Source organism: Marmota marmota, unplaced genomic scaffold, assembly GCF_001458135.2.
Source record: "Marmota marmota marmota unplaced genomic scaffold, marMar, whole genome shotgun sequence".
Lineage (NCBI taxonomy): Eukaryota > Metazoa > Chordata > Mammalia > Rodentia > Sciuridae > Marmota > Marmota marmota.
Window position 1 is genome coordinate 3,985,977 of NW_025999898.1, and position 15,703 is coordinate 4,001,679.

General features: G+C 39.0%; 1 gene segment (V, D, J or C); it reads left to right on the forward strand.

The window, feature by feature from the left end:
* LOC107158416 overlaps nucleotides 1–15,000 on the forward strand; it is a 64,629-nt gene extending 49,629 nt beyond the window's left edge. Inside the window, 1 exon segment of the V gene segment in view lies at nucleotides 14,594–15,000. Within this exon segment, the coding sequence occupies nucleotides 14,594–14,985 (392 nt within the window).
* Nucleotides 15,001–15,703: the final 703 nt, after the last annotated feature.

Sequence of the window (15,703 nt, forward strand, 5' to 3'; positions counted from 1 at the left end):
CTCAAGGTTCACAGCAGGGACAGCTCCAGGCCTTGCTCAGAGTAGTGTGGAAAAATAAAATTAAATAAAGACAAGATTTCAATATGATTGGTGTGGGAGGAAAACATTCAAGGGATAACTGACTGAGAGTGATGAAGTTTAAATATTTTTTCATCTAATAGTTTGCAAAGTCAAATACAGTCCAGTCAGGAGAACCTGCTCTCAAGGACAGGGAGTGGTATAGATTCATGAAAGTCTGTAGGCAGAATGTGCAGCCCCTTGGTCTTGGCATCGTGTGAAAGGGGAGTGGCCCTCAGCTTTCAGGAGTGGGCACCTTCTGCCTATATTTCTCTTTGCGCTTTCATTGTGATTCACTGCTAGAAACTGAGTTCCTTGAGAATTTGGACTTTTTTCTCCTTTGTCACTGCCTTCTAAACAGCCTGATGGCTCCACAAAGGACAAAATCAATATGTGTTTGTAAAATGAATATTCACCTAGAAAGGAATCCCAAGGGTGAGAGTATATTTGAGGCAAAATTCTTGATTTCGGGATATTCTTGGTTTCAGTTGTTTGAAGAAGAGATGATAAATAGGAAACTTGACTTCAGGAGCTGGAGAACAGGAGAGAGATATGAAGAACTGTGTCCTGTTGAAGGTGACCAGTAGGAAAGACTAGATCATATGAGTTCAGCTGGAGACAGTGGAGGAGGATTTGTTGTGCCTTTAGGTTCTGAGTAAAGAAACCACAGGAGCAGGTGGATAATGGAGATAAGTATGAGCACAGAGGACAGATCCCATGAGCTGATGCACCACAGAGCAGAGAAGAATATATGAACATCTAGTAACTTTGAAATTATCTAAGAGTTATGCATAAATAAAATGTTAAACAGAGATATTAAATAATTTGTTACAATATAAGAAATCTAATATTCAATCACTCAATTCACAGTCTCACAAAAAATTCTCATAGGGTAATTTTAGAAAAAGAAAAAGAAGTTTGTGAGATGAACAGATGATTCTGTACTGGATGGAGGGGCTGGTTGAAGAAATGAATGATTGGTAGAGAATGGTTGTGCCATTGTGGACCTGGTTATTACATAACATGGTGTTTGATTAAACCCTGCATATGCAAATGATACATTCTATTGTGCTTTTGTTCACTTTACCAAATATTAAAAGAGCTAAATTCACTGAAACATTGAAGTATAAATACAAAGCAATTGACAAGTGAGTAGTTGAAATCCATTGATGAATTCAGAATGAATGGAAAATAGAAAATGTTTGCATGTTTTTAAATTTATACTAGAAAACTACATTTATTTTGCTCTCTACAAATAAACCCTCACATTTAGAGTAACAGAATTAGGATTGCTATTTATTTATTAAGTCTTCTTTATTGAAAAAAAAATCTAAAAGAAATGACAGGTTAATGGAAGCCACAGGATATATGGGAATTTTCTTCTTTCTATAAAATTTTTCTGTTAATCTAAAACTATTTTCAAAAATAAAGTGTACTAATTCAAACTAGATATGATGATAGATATGTAGACTTTATGGAAGATGTAGTTTATGTGAACACAGTACCAAAATATATGATGGTTCTCCAGGACCTGAGCAAAGACACCACAGAAGTAGGTGGATGGTGGTAAAAATTCTGAGCAGAGAAGATGTAGTCCATGAGCAAATATGATGCAGAGCAAGGGGAGTTGTATAAATATCTAGTAATCTTTATTTTAACTAAGAGCTGGTGAGATATTCATTAACAAAATATCAAATCCAGAGGTGAAAATCCATCATGTGACTCCCCCAAATTGCAATATTTAAGACCTCAACCCACAATCCCAGAAATTATTCTGATGCAAGAACTTGTACATAAAGAATGAAGGACTTTAGGGATTGTTGTCAACTGAAAAGCTGCTTCTGCACTGAATAAAATGTATAAAGGTAGGAAATAATTAATTGGCAGACAAGATAAGTGCAGGATTGGAATACATTCTGTACAATATGGCATGGGAAGAACCCACGTGCTGAAAACCTTTAATTCCCTTATGTTTCTATCAATTTATTCAGTACTGAAACTATTGTATTATCTAAAATAAATCTAGATTAAAGCACACATCAGTTTATATTGTAGGAGTTGGAATTCAACTACTGATTCACAGTGTGAGAAACACCAGTTATGTATATTCATTCTAAATTATCATAAAAGGGTATTATTTTTACAACATCTTTAATGAGTTGCTAATACATTGTGCTTAATTGTATGTTCACACCTTCTAAAAACAACTACAGCTTCTTTAAGTGGAAAAATACAGTATTCACATGCAAAGAATTGATAGAAAATTATGTAGAATTCAGACCATACTTGTTTGTATGGAGACGGACCTAGTGAATTGCAGAAACCAGCTGGCCTCTCATCTCTGGGCCAAGAGGAGCTACGTGTTCTGTGACTTGTAGGGTCCACTGTGGAACTTCCCTGATGTCCCTACACTGTAGAGAATCAGACATGACTGCGAGCGTGCTTGCAAACAAGATGCCCTGTTGTTATGGTGGAGCTTACCTGCAAATGGGATCTTCTACCAAGAGGCCTAGGAGGGCTCTGAGAAAATTTTTATCTCTTCTTAACAAAGAGCAGTGCTCAGAATGCTCTGGCCCAAGAGTAGATTAAGCCATGAGAAGCACGTTACTTCTGATTAGTAAATTACTTCTGTATACTATGTTTAGCTAGCTTAAAGACCTGAATAATTGCTGTTGGAATGCTGCCTTCTTTGTTCATGACACTATAAAAAGACTGCTGTATTCAATAAAGGGACTGCTTCTTCTGTTTCTTCTGCTTCTTCTTCCTCGTTCATGCTGACCTGTGTATGAGCTATTTGTGGCACTACACACCTGCTCAGTAAGGACCTTTCACTCAGTACATACTTGGCCTGAGTTCCACCCTGACAGATGGAAATTCTGGCAGATCCCCTGAATAAGGGTGTGGGATTTTTTTCTCCAGGATTCCCTCAAGGAACATCCTCCTGAGTCTGCAATCTGAGCTAAACTCCAGCACCATGGCTCAAGGAGAGGCTAGGGAAGTCATAATGGAAACACATTTGCTTGAACAGCCACTCCTCTCCAGAAGGTGGGAAAGAAAAGGAGAACAGGGGCTCAGCAGCTCCACTATAGGACCCAGGGGCCTGTGTTCCCATACCTTGGACCCCTTCTGTCACTAATATTTCACTGCTTAGATGAGGACATGCTTTATAGTCTTTAATCAGCTTCTATGTTTCTTTCATCCCTCTTGTTCAGACTCCCAACAGTTTAAATGTGGACTCTGCTTCAGCACCAATGTTTACCTTATTTTGAAGCTTCTCTCTCCCAGTGAGTACTGACTCAGCAGCACCCCCAAGGCCTGGAGCATTTTCCAGACTCACCAGCTCCCTGAGCAGTGGCTATGGGAAAATCTGGTACCAGCCGAAACTGGGAATCCTCTCCAGTATCTTCTCAGCTACAAATCAGACTCAATTAACCATGAGGGATCTAAAGCCCCCAGCTACTTCTCTGGATACAAATAAAAAAATCAAATGCAAATGATCTCCTCCTGTCCAGGCTGGGCTAGAGAATGAGGCTGATTATTACTGTGCTAGAACTCATGGCAATGGAAGCTTCTGTGGAGTAGACTTTTCTGCAGCAGGATATGTTCTTGAACAGGAGACTTATGACCATGCCATATCAGTAATCTGAGACAAAATAGGACATCTCAGAAAGGCACAGATGAATGAGAAAATAGAACCTAAGGACATATCTTGATTGTCTCTGCAGTAAAGAAATAAGAATAGATAATATAGTCCGCAATTAGAAATACAGATGAATGTAGACATGTTCATCCACAAAGCAATTTCACTAGCATATTCCATAAAGTAAGAATTATGTCTCACTAGAGACATGTCAAAGCCTGATGTAGTGGCCCTTATGCTGGTCATAAATTCCCCACTGTCTGAACCAGCACACAGGTCCATTGGACACAGCCTTGTGGACTCTCACTGATGCCATCACTCAGACACTCCCTTCCTGTATCTCTTCTGCTCCTTCCCTCATCAGGCCTCTGTCTGGCAGTGTCAAATCGTCAACAATCTCCCCATTGGATTTTAGAGACACATGAGATGCTTCAGTTTAGTTTCATTCTTCAATTTCCATCTGTAGGGAGGAGGGTCACCAGAATTCAGACCACCGTAAAAACCTCTAATTTCATTCCTATGCTGAATACCTACATTTAGAGGCTGTTGACTTTTTTTCTTCCTTTAAGTTTTGCCTAGTTTTTCTTACGTTTTCCATTTTTATTTCTCCGTGTCCAATAAGGCCCTACGCAAGGTGAGTTTTGAACTAATCAACAGAGAGAGGTGGGAAGCATCTCTTATATAGGCAATTATTTTCCTTCAGCCCCAGAAACTATATTTACAAAGATGACTTAAGACAGGACTGCCCTCACTGCAATCATTTTACTGAGGTCTCTGAGGTTTCATTCTTTATTGATCTTGCAAAATATAAGAATCTCTCCTAGTCCACAGAACACATCTGGGGACCTGAGGGATACAGTATTTCATTGTTGTTGAATTGGGAGCAGGGAATAGGAATAAAAGGGTTGTGTTTTGAATGCCTACCCTGAGCTTTTAAGCCCTGAGGCCCCTGAACCTGTGGGGTTTGTGCCGGTATCTCACACCTGCACTTAGGAGAGGGCAAGCATCCCTCACTCCACAGGGTATGCTCTCCAAGTGGAATTTATAGCATGTGCCTATCTGTGTCCAAAGCTCTCCTCTACACTTAGAATAAACTCTGTTCCAATGGAAATAAGCTTTAAAACACTAGGTTAGTTTTTGCTTCAGGCTCCAGAATCCTGGAGGGTCTTACAGAGCATCATCACCAGGGGCTGCTTTGCAAGGAGAGCCAGATCTCAGAGTGTGCAGAGTCATGAGAAGGCTGGGGGCCACTGAAACTCACACTCTTCCTCAGAGGGTGAAAATGAGTTCATGAAGGAACATAAACATTCATCTCTCTCTCTCTCTCTCTCTCTCTCTCTTGTCTTGCACACACACACACACACACACACACACACACACACATCTTTCTAGGTTTAGATTGTCCTGGACACGTAGTTTCTCTGCCCAGTTCATGTCCATGGCCCCATGACACCAGGATGCAGCTCTTATTCTCACCACGTCTACAGGCTGAGCTGTGGCTCCTTTAACAGATTGTCAGGATCAACTTGGCCTTAGTGTGATACATCATTCTTCTGCTCATAGGTGGCACAAAGGAGAGATTCTCCATCCTTCAGTGGGAGGAAAGAAAAGGGAGCTGCATCTGTACCTGCTCCAGAGATTAATCTGGCCCCCAAATTCCTGGAAGCTCTCTCTCTGTTCTCTCAGTCCAGTCAGCCCACATCCATTTCCTTTCTGCTCAAATTTCCAGTTACCTATCTTCAGATTTTTTTTTTTTTTGGTATTAGGAGTTACAGCCAAAGAATGTTATGTTGCAATATTAGTGCATGTAGGTACATGTGTTACAACATATGAAAAAACTTCTAGTAATATTCAGTGACATCTGTAGGGGACTACTTATTTGGAGAGAAACAGGAATTATGGTCAGAATTGTGGAATGATTGAGACAAAAAATTATTGGATCTACTCAAATTCTGAAATGTGTGTTTATTTCTGAAGAATTAAATTTCTGAAAAACCCTTAGTAATATTGATATTTTATCCACATGTCTTTTATTTGATGAAATAAAACATTATTTATTAAAATAATGTAATGAGACAAACTTCATTTGCACAGAGAATGAGATTATCATTTTTTAAATATTTTTTTTTGTTCCTGATTGGCAAAGTACAACATGAGACATTTTGTAAGAGAGGAATAAATGTTTGCCACCAGTAAGCTTAGCTGCTCCAGATTTTACAGTTTTCTATGAATTATAAAACAATTCAGCTTGGGTTTCTGGGAAAGTTTCTCCTGAGTAAGGAATGTGATTTTCTCCACATTGGGTTCAAGATAGAGTAAGAATCATGGAGTGTCTTTTCTTCGCTTCTTGCATTCTAAGGACTAATGACACTAAAAATTCATTTATATAATCTAGAGAGTTGAGCCTAGGGATCATTTGCTTTCAGTTCATGGGATCATTCATATGGGGTCATTCATAGACTCAGGCTGAGCTAACAGCCAGAAATGTATGTCTCTTAAACCTACAATCACCTTATACAATATATATATGAGAATTACAGTATCTCTCTCAATTGATGAAACAGAAATCAGCAGTCAGAAAGTATTAGGCACCATTAAATGTATATAATCATTTAAAAAAATCCGTGGGGGGGTCCCATAATATCTTCATAGAAACTTTAAATGCATATGCAAAGATCTACACAAGGTTTGATAATAGGAAAACTAGAAGCTGAAGGATGAATAGTTTTCAAAATTCAAACAAGGATGATATATATTCAATTTGCAACTTGTCACCATATGGTTCAATTTGGGGTCACTCAATAGACAAACCAGAGTGATTTTGAAGAAGTGTTGAACTATTATAATTTGAAGAAAAGCTAACATATTCTATTGCACTAAAATTGCACAATGGTTTCAGGTGGCCCAGTGATGAAGTTGATGAAATGTCCAAGCTACATAGGAAAACTTTCTCCAACTCATAAGCATAGACAGAAAATGGAGGGATCCCCAGAAGCCATCATCATTAGCAAGACATTAAGCCCTGTGAATAAATCTTTAGGTTTCTAGGAAATTATCTGTAACATGCTATTCCCATATTTCAGAGGTACCTGAAAACCTATCTTCTTGTACATAGAGCAGTTGTGAACCCTAGATGTTCCTTTTACTGTATGGTCTTGCCCTCCCAAGGGTTCTGTGTTACTGACTGTGAGTTCCACCAGGAACAAATTAATACCTTCCAAATTAATCCTAGTGCTCTTGTTTGGAGAAGTGCCTCTAAGTCCCATGTGGTAAAGGCTTGACACCCAGTATGGGAGGCCATCCTCGCACGTGATTTGAGTTACCTCCATGGCTGGATGAGAGGCACTTAGACACAGCTGTGTTAAAGCCTTCCCCACCCTTTCCCAGGTCTGAGGGCTTGTCCTTGCAGAGGCGTGCCTGGCCACTGTCCTGAAGACCTAATCATTGTCCTTGATCTTGCAATGCTGCCCCCCCCCCTTAACCTTCATTGGATGGGATTTTCCCTGGAATTTTTTGTTCCCCTGGCATGCTCTCCCTCTCTTGCTAGTCTCTTCTGTAAACCTTGCCACCACATTACGTGGCTGGAGGTGGGAGCTAGGAGAAGCCCTCTCAGAGCTGGTGTTAAAGGTAATGAGAGTCTGTCTCTTTAATTTAAAACCCCCTAGTAATTTTTTATGAACTGAACCTTCTTTTATGAAGCCAGCGCTGGTCATTTGGCAGCTCATCATGGTAGGAATTTTAAGAGGCAGAAATTGATGAGGGCTAAGGGTTATTATTTCCACTATTATCTTGATTCTATCACTCTAGGTTTAGGACTGGGGAGAGAAGTTAAATTATAACAGGGAAGAGAAGGTAGGAAACAGCATTTAATAGAACAGACATTGACTATATTTGAATAAATGAGGAAATATGCAAGATTGTCCCTGAGTTTTTTCTGAGAGAAGTTGTTTTGAATTTAAGTGACATGTGGGCATGTGCCCTTTTCTCTCAGGTACATTGAGTTCTTTGGGTTGATGAAACATTGATGAGTGTTCATTTGAAGCAATGTGTGATTTTCAGCAAATACAGTCAGTGAAGCCACAAAAGAGCATAAAGCAAGAGAAATTTTAGGAAAGATTCTACTAATGAGGAAAAAATACTTTATAATTTGAACAGGTACAGGTAGGGTTAAAAATTTTTTACCATTTTCTGCTGAGAATCAGGATATTTTTTCATTCTCATTCTCTTTTGAACTCTTGATGTCTGAACCAAATAGCCTAACCAGGGATGCTGTGCACTTATGCACCCTCATGACACATCTCAGTGCTGCTCCCCAGGAATGTAATGTCTGCAGATTCACATCTGAACTTCTCTTCAGTCCTTCCTGTAGCCTCTGTTTGGGCCAAAGAAATGGTCATGTCTCCTAAACCTATAATCACCTTATCAATTGGGGGACCATACCTGAAGAAACTACTTAGTTAATAAACATACTGTGTGAATGCTTAAAAGTACACATATAATGAGTAAAAATGCACACATAATGGACAGCCAGCTTTAACCGAAAAAAATGATTTCAGGATTATTGAACCTTTATCTCCTTAATTGAATGCAGATACCATGGTTTTATCCCCAGCTCTTCTCTCTTCTGAACATCCACATTCTCACATTGTTTATACCACATCTTCAACACCAAGAAGACAGAATGCCACCAGAAAATAATGGTCAACTATTTTTGAACTGAGAAGCCAAAATTTGTGACTCTTAGCAAGTGTTTAATTATTTTATGCAGAAAGAAACCATCTATCACTTTATTTTCCACAGAATCAGCAATGAGAACACCTGCCTGGTTATTCAAACAAGAAATGTCTGCTTCATAATATATCCTCTTTTCTCACCACACAGGTCATTATGGTTAACATATTATGAAGACTCCATTTTGAATAGAGCTTCCATAAATCCCCCCATCCTCTTTTTCCTTCTCATTGCTTCTCGATGGACAAATTAATTTCTTGAAAAACATTTTTAGAATCCCCAACAATTTACAAAAGAAAATATTTTTTCCCAAGGGCAAACTAGAGCATAGAGAAGCAAGTCAAAGCAGAAATTACTCATTCTCTAATAATATTATATTCTCATAGGGAAAAGAGACATCAGATGCCAAGGACTGTAGATTTAGGTGTGGAAGAACACAAGAGAGAACACAACATAAAACTCTCAGTAAAGCAGCAACCTGAAAATAGGTAAACCTGTGAGAGGAACACAGGCAGATTTATACTAATTTTGAGCTCTCCTGAAATTTAGGCTTTAAACTTTGTTCAAAAACTTCTAGAATGAGAATGACCCAAAATACATGATTGAAGCAAAGTCAAATACCAGGTAATTTTGAAATATGTGGTACCATATACAGTGCATTTAGTGTTCTGAAGATCATTAGAAACTGAAACAAAAACAAAACAAAACAAAAACAAACAAACAAACAAAAAAGGTCTCAGGACAAAACATCAGGGTGATGTTTTACTGTCAGGGGAATAAAATGAGAAAGGTCGATTTAGTGTAGTCAGGTTTTCCTTCCAGAATCTCTGCCAGGTTATAGGAGGGGTTGAAGAACCAGGATCTGAGGCCAGCAGGGGGTGATGTTGGACTACTCCTGCAGGACAGGGCTCTGAAGCAGACCACAATGGGAAATACTGGCTTCACACTTCTGTGATAAAGAGTCCCCAACAAAGTACGACTTTCCTGCACCTGGGCTCCCTGGGGCCACATGAGCATAGGGATCTGACACACACCCTTGCTTTCTATTTTATCCTTCATCCCTCATGGATTGATTGTTTAGGCCTGCTGCCTAGGCAGAATGAAAGTAAGATCACAGAACAGGAAGAAATTTAAATGCAGAACAAGAAAGGAAACTAGAGAGGAAATGAGTAGAAATCAGAAAAGAGTAGATCACAATATTGAAAGTAAGAAATCAGCAATCCCTTTTAATTTATGAAAAAATGCAAAAATTTCTCAGTATGAGTTTTGTTGCTTTTTTTAATAAACAACATTTTCAACAGCTACATATAAATAAAGAGAGTCATATTTTTGTTCATGGATATGGAAGTTTAAGCCTGGGATGAATAACTTCATGTGTTAGGGATGCTGATGAAGGTATGATAAGATGAGAAAAGGTGATCCAAGGTGAATGGTCACATATTATCCCAGGATGTTGAGAGAGACAGGGGGTGGGGAGTGAGAGGGAAGACAGGGTTGTGTATAACCACAATATTTGTGGACATGTCTTTAATGACATGAGGTCCTCTCGCAAGGCCTTACCACCACTTACAAGGAGCTATCATCAGATAGTACCTTCTTGTACAACCACCTTACCACCCTGAGAGAAATTCTCTATGTATGGAACTTTGGCAGAGACTCAAATTGCATGCACATTTTAGCAGTAGATTAGGAAGTAGAATTCATGGTAGACTGTTATTGATTTATTTTGACCAACAGGAAGGATTTGGGCTGAAAATAGGACTCCTTTTTTCTTGAGGTCTCCAAAGGATGTCAAACGTGGACTTTGAAGGATGGGCAGAGACAAGAGTTATGATACAATGTCAGATGTCACAATCAGGGAGATCATCTCTAAGCTCTCAGCAGTGGGACTTGAGTCACTGTAGGGGAGAAAGATGGAATCACAGGACCCACTTTAGTGGGACTTTAATGGGACTAATCATATATCACTATGGTCAGGGTCAAAAGCACAGTCCAAATTAATCCTAACCTTGATTAGCGAGCTGCTTTTGCTTCACTGACATGAACTACTGGAACCCCAGGACCTTCTCTGTTCTCAGACATTCTCAAGGTTACATGAATAAACAGTTTTTCTCCTGGGATGTTGACTTGGCAATTAGGAGCCAAAGGGAAAAGAATAAATAGAAAACCTAAGAACAAAGAAAGAATGCTACTTTCCAGGGTGTTTGCAACAATTTGCAGTCCCACCAGCATTTTTTAATTTTCTATCTGCAATTTTTTTTTCTAAAAATTTGGTCATTTTATCTAACTTGTTTTATCTTGCTTGGTGTCAAGACTTCAAGTATTCTGGTTTCATACTTGAATACAAAATTAGAGAAAGGATAATCAAAAGAAAACTCTGTATATGCTGGTGTCTTGGGTACACTCATGAAGAAGAGGACAAATAAACTTCCTGATCTGCAGGGAGTAGAGAAGATTTTTTTTGTCTTGTTCTTCTGAATTGAAGGGCAATGTGCTTGGCCTTTGGTAAAATAAAAATCTGCAGGAAATTAATAGCAGTTTAGAGAAACATGTGAAGATGGAGAAATGAAATTTCATTAAAACTACAGAAAAACACAAGTGGAGTTACATTGCCTATTTCTCACAAGTAGAGGAAGAAAAGAATGAAGGAAGAAAGGAAGAAATAATGATTAAATTTTAACATATTGAACTTTCATAAATTTGAATGACTTAATAATGCACACATTCCATGTATAATTTATTTTTTAAAGTCTGTTAATCAGAAAATGTAAGCTATATTTTCAAATTGTTATACTATAATTTAATAAATATAAAAAATCAGATTTCACAATGTAAAAAATTTGTCTTTCACAGAAATAAATATAATTTTAATCTTGTCTATATTTAAATACAAATTGTACTAGAGTTCAAAAGTACCAACCTACTATGAGAGGAGTTAAAATCCTAAGTATGGAAATTTTCTAGAATGGCAATTGTTACCTATCTTGAGATCTGGCAGTGTCAAAATTATGAAAACAATATTCAACATCCCTAGCAGTTAGAAAATGCAAATTAAAACTACACTGAGATTCCATCTCAGTCCAGTCAGAATGACAAGAATACAAGCAACAATAAATGTTGGTGTGGATGTGGGAAAAAAGGTACCCATTGCTGGTGGGACTGCAAATAGGTGTGACCTCTCTGGAAAGCAGTATAAATATTCCTCAGAAAACTTAAAATGGAACCTCCGATTGACCAAGTTATCTCATTCCTTGGTTTATACCCAGAGATCTTAAAATCAGCATACTAGACTGATGCAGCCACATCAATTTTTATGGCAGTTAAATTCACAAGAGCTAAACTATGGAATCAGTTTAGGTGTCCTTCAACAGATAAATGTATAAAGAAAATGTGGTATACATACACAATGGAATATTACTCAGCCATAAGGACAAATAAAATTATGGCATTTTCCAGTAAATGGGTGGAACTGCAGACTATCTTGCTAAGTGAAATAAGGCAAAACAAAAGGCTCTAAGGGTTCTGAGCATAGAAATGTGGAAGACAGCAAGTTTTCTCTGTTGTGGAGAGCAATGACAGAGAATGGCAGAACACTGTCTGAACATTGGGGTCTCTGATGACTTTATGAGTGTAACATGCTTGGTGCCTGGAAAAATTTTTGTGAAAAAGTTGCAGGATGCCTAGCCACTGTGATAATGCTGTCCAGGAGAAGACTCTGTGCTAGAGTCTTAACAGCCTCAACCTTGATCTTAAATGCTGAGCTCCTGGGAATAAAGAAACTCACAATTTTAAACAACCACAATGTTTCATCAGGTTGCACTGTTCCTGGACCTCTCCTCATAGCAATGAACTTCAAAAATGGACTTTCTTGAGAGCTAAGCAAAGCTCCTAACATTGCAACTCAGTATGTAACTGAGAAATAAGCTGCATAATCTAGCTAACTCTGTAACCTAATGATACAATGAAAAATGAGTACTAATAATGCCAATGACCTAATGTAACCTATTGATATAACTAAAGCCGGAAGCTTGGATGAGCAGCTGTTTTGCCTCTGCACTTTGCTTCTGTCTCCTTTGGATTTTTTTTAAATGGCTGAATGTTCTCTCTGATACATGGATGCTAAATTATAATTAGGACATGAGGGTAGGGAATAATAGAGTCCTTTTATTAGAAAAAGAAGAATGAAGGGAAGGGAGGGAAAATGGTAATGGTATAGATAGTAGAATGAATTGGATATTACTTTTCTATGTGCACATATGGATACATGACCAATGTAATTCTACTTCATGTACAACCAGAAGAATGGGAAGTTATACTCCATATATGTGTGATAGGTCAAAATACACTCTAATGTCATCTATAATTAATAAGAAAAAATAAGAAATAAAATAAAAAGAAACAAAACATTTTTAAAAATTCAGAATATGATTTACTTTCTCAGATGAAACCATGAGACCCTTGTGAAATATACTGAATCATATTGACCAAATTTGAACAAAAGGCTGATATTTATGCCCAGATCACCTCCATCCCTGCCAGTGCCTAGGAGAGTGCATTTTCATCCATATATGAAAATATATGTGAGTCCTGCAATCTGAGTCCTTTCTGGGTCTCCAATCTCTGTGGCATTCCATGTAGTCAATAGTGGCTGAAGTGTTATATGGCTGTGACTGACTCAGTCACAACCCTTAGGCTCACTTGCTGACAATAAGGGTTACAAACATTTGTGTCAGAGTTCTAATGTTTTGGATTGGGATCCCTGATGACTTCATGGCTGTGGCATGCTTGGTGCCTGGGAGAGTTTCTGTGCAAAGGCTTGGGATGCCTGGTTGCTATGGCAATGCCCTCCATGCTAGAGTCTTATCAACTTAGACCTTAATCTTAGGCACATAACTCCTGGAAATAAAGGAATTTACTAGCTTAATAAATACAATGTTTCACCAAGTTCTGGTCCTCCTGGAGCTGCCTGCTTAACAGTGACTTCAGACAGTGGTTTATCTTGAGAACTGCACAAAGCTCCTAACATTACATGTTGTAACTGTAAAGTATAACTGCAGATTAAGCAATCTTACTGATGCTCTAAACAATTATGTGGTTATGGTACTAATGACCTAATGCACCTATCGGTATAAATACACATGGCCACTTGGACAAAGAGCCACTCTGCCACCTTTCCTGTCTCTGCACCTTGCCTTTTTCTCCTGTTTATTTTTATTATTCTTAACACATGTGAACTGAGAAAGCTTGAAAACATGCATAAAATTATCTTCTACACAGCATCAAATGGCTACTCATAAGATTTCACAAGTGAGTTCCTTACCAACTCCAAGGTCAAAGGACCTTTGGAACAAAGTTTTTCTGTTGTGAATAAACTAGAGTATGGATATGCTGAAAGGTAATAAAACCAGAAATTTTATGCTTAAACCTGCTTAATCCTGATCTGAGAAGAATTTATATCAAAGACACGATCTTAGTCCTGTAAAGGGAGAGGAGTCATGTGAACTATGCACAAATTTACCATGGGAAGTCTTGAGGAAAGCCTGAAGGCCATCCTGAGATAATGGGGAGGCCATAGAAGGGGTTCACCGGCCTGCTCCCTAGTCAGAGACAGTGGGGATGAGGAATGTCTCATGGGGTCTGATCAGAATGTCACATAATAATGTATATGGCCTTGGACAACAGGGGGTACTACAGACCAGTCAAGAGGGATCAGGAAAGAACTAGAACTGCAATGAGCCACCTGACCCTGTCTGATGCTCTCTTATTAGGGCTCACAACTGTGACAGCCCACACGCTGAGCCAACCCAACTCCACCGATACACATCCACATGGCATATTTATGTATAGGAGTTAAATCAGGGCCCAGGGTGCAATCAGAAAACGTGGAGAAACCTAATTTGCATGGATAGACCCTCCCCTTCTCAGATTATGAAGAGGGTGAGAGAAAAACTCGGGGGAACCTCTACTCAGCTTCAGGAACAGAAGGGAGATCTCAAGATGACCTCCACCATCACCTGGACCTATCTCTCCCTCACATTCTTTGTTCAGTGCACAGGTGACATGATATGGAGGAGGGATAGAGTGTGGGAGTCCTCTGATATGAGCCCTGATTCTACTCTTGCTTCTAGAAAAACATCACTTTCTCCGTGTTTCTTCCACTTCTAGGGTCCTGGGCCCAGTCTGTGCTGACTCAGCAGCCCTCGCTGTCTGGGACTCCAGGACAGAAGGTCACCATCTCCTGCACTGGAAGCAGCAACAATATTGGTGGTTATTATGTGCACTGGTATCAGCAGCTCCCAGAAACAGCCCCTAAACTCTTCATCTATGAAAACAGTTATCGACCCTCAGGGGTCCCTGATCGCTTCTCTGGCTCCAAGTCTGGCAACTCTGCTTCACTGACCATCACTGGGCTCCAGCCTGAGGATGAGGCTGACTATTACTGTCAGTCTTATGACAGTAGCCTCAGTTCTCACACAGTGCTCCAGGCTCATGGGGAAGTGAGACAAAAACCCCTTTACCATCTGTCAGAAGGGCCAACACCCAGCAGCTTTGTTTAGGTCTAGTCTCTTGTTTTTTCTGCTACTACTAATATATGTCCAGCAGAATCAACTGGAAGTTTCTTCTTCTGAATCATTCACAGCAGGATGTTCCTAGGAAAACTTCTCCAAATAAACAAAAATTTCTGCTCCTCCATAGCTTGTGGTCTCATTTTTATGAAGTTCAGGTCATGAGGCAGCCAGTGCAAGCCTGAACATCTCAGGCTTGATATCTGAGGGGTAATCCTGTGGTTCCATCATTTTCCCTATCTACATGAATTCTAGGACTGTGTCTTCTTCTTCTTAGCCCTCATGTCCTGTGATTTATATCTTTACCCTAACTTTATATAAGTTTTTTTAACATAAAATATTTGGCACACAATAAAACACTCATAAGTGAAAACTTTGACAGATTTTGAGATACTTTTTACACCTTTGGGAATGTCAGCACAATCAGGCCAAGGAATCTGTCCACCAGCCCACAAGCCTCCTTTGACCTTTGGGAATCATCCCTCCATCTCTGCTCACAGAACCTCTGAGGCAACCACTAATTTTCCCTCTGTGAATATTGGTAAGGTTTCCTTATATATTTGTTAACACAGAGAAGATATTTCTTCTTGATTGATGTCTTCCACTCTATAAATTCCTTTTCAGACATTTCCACATTTTGTTTAATTTCCATTGATTCTACTGAGGACACATCATGACCTTTGTGGTCCCTGAATATTGCTGTATTGAT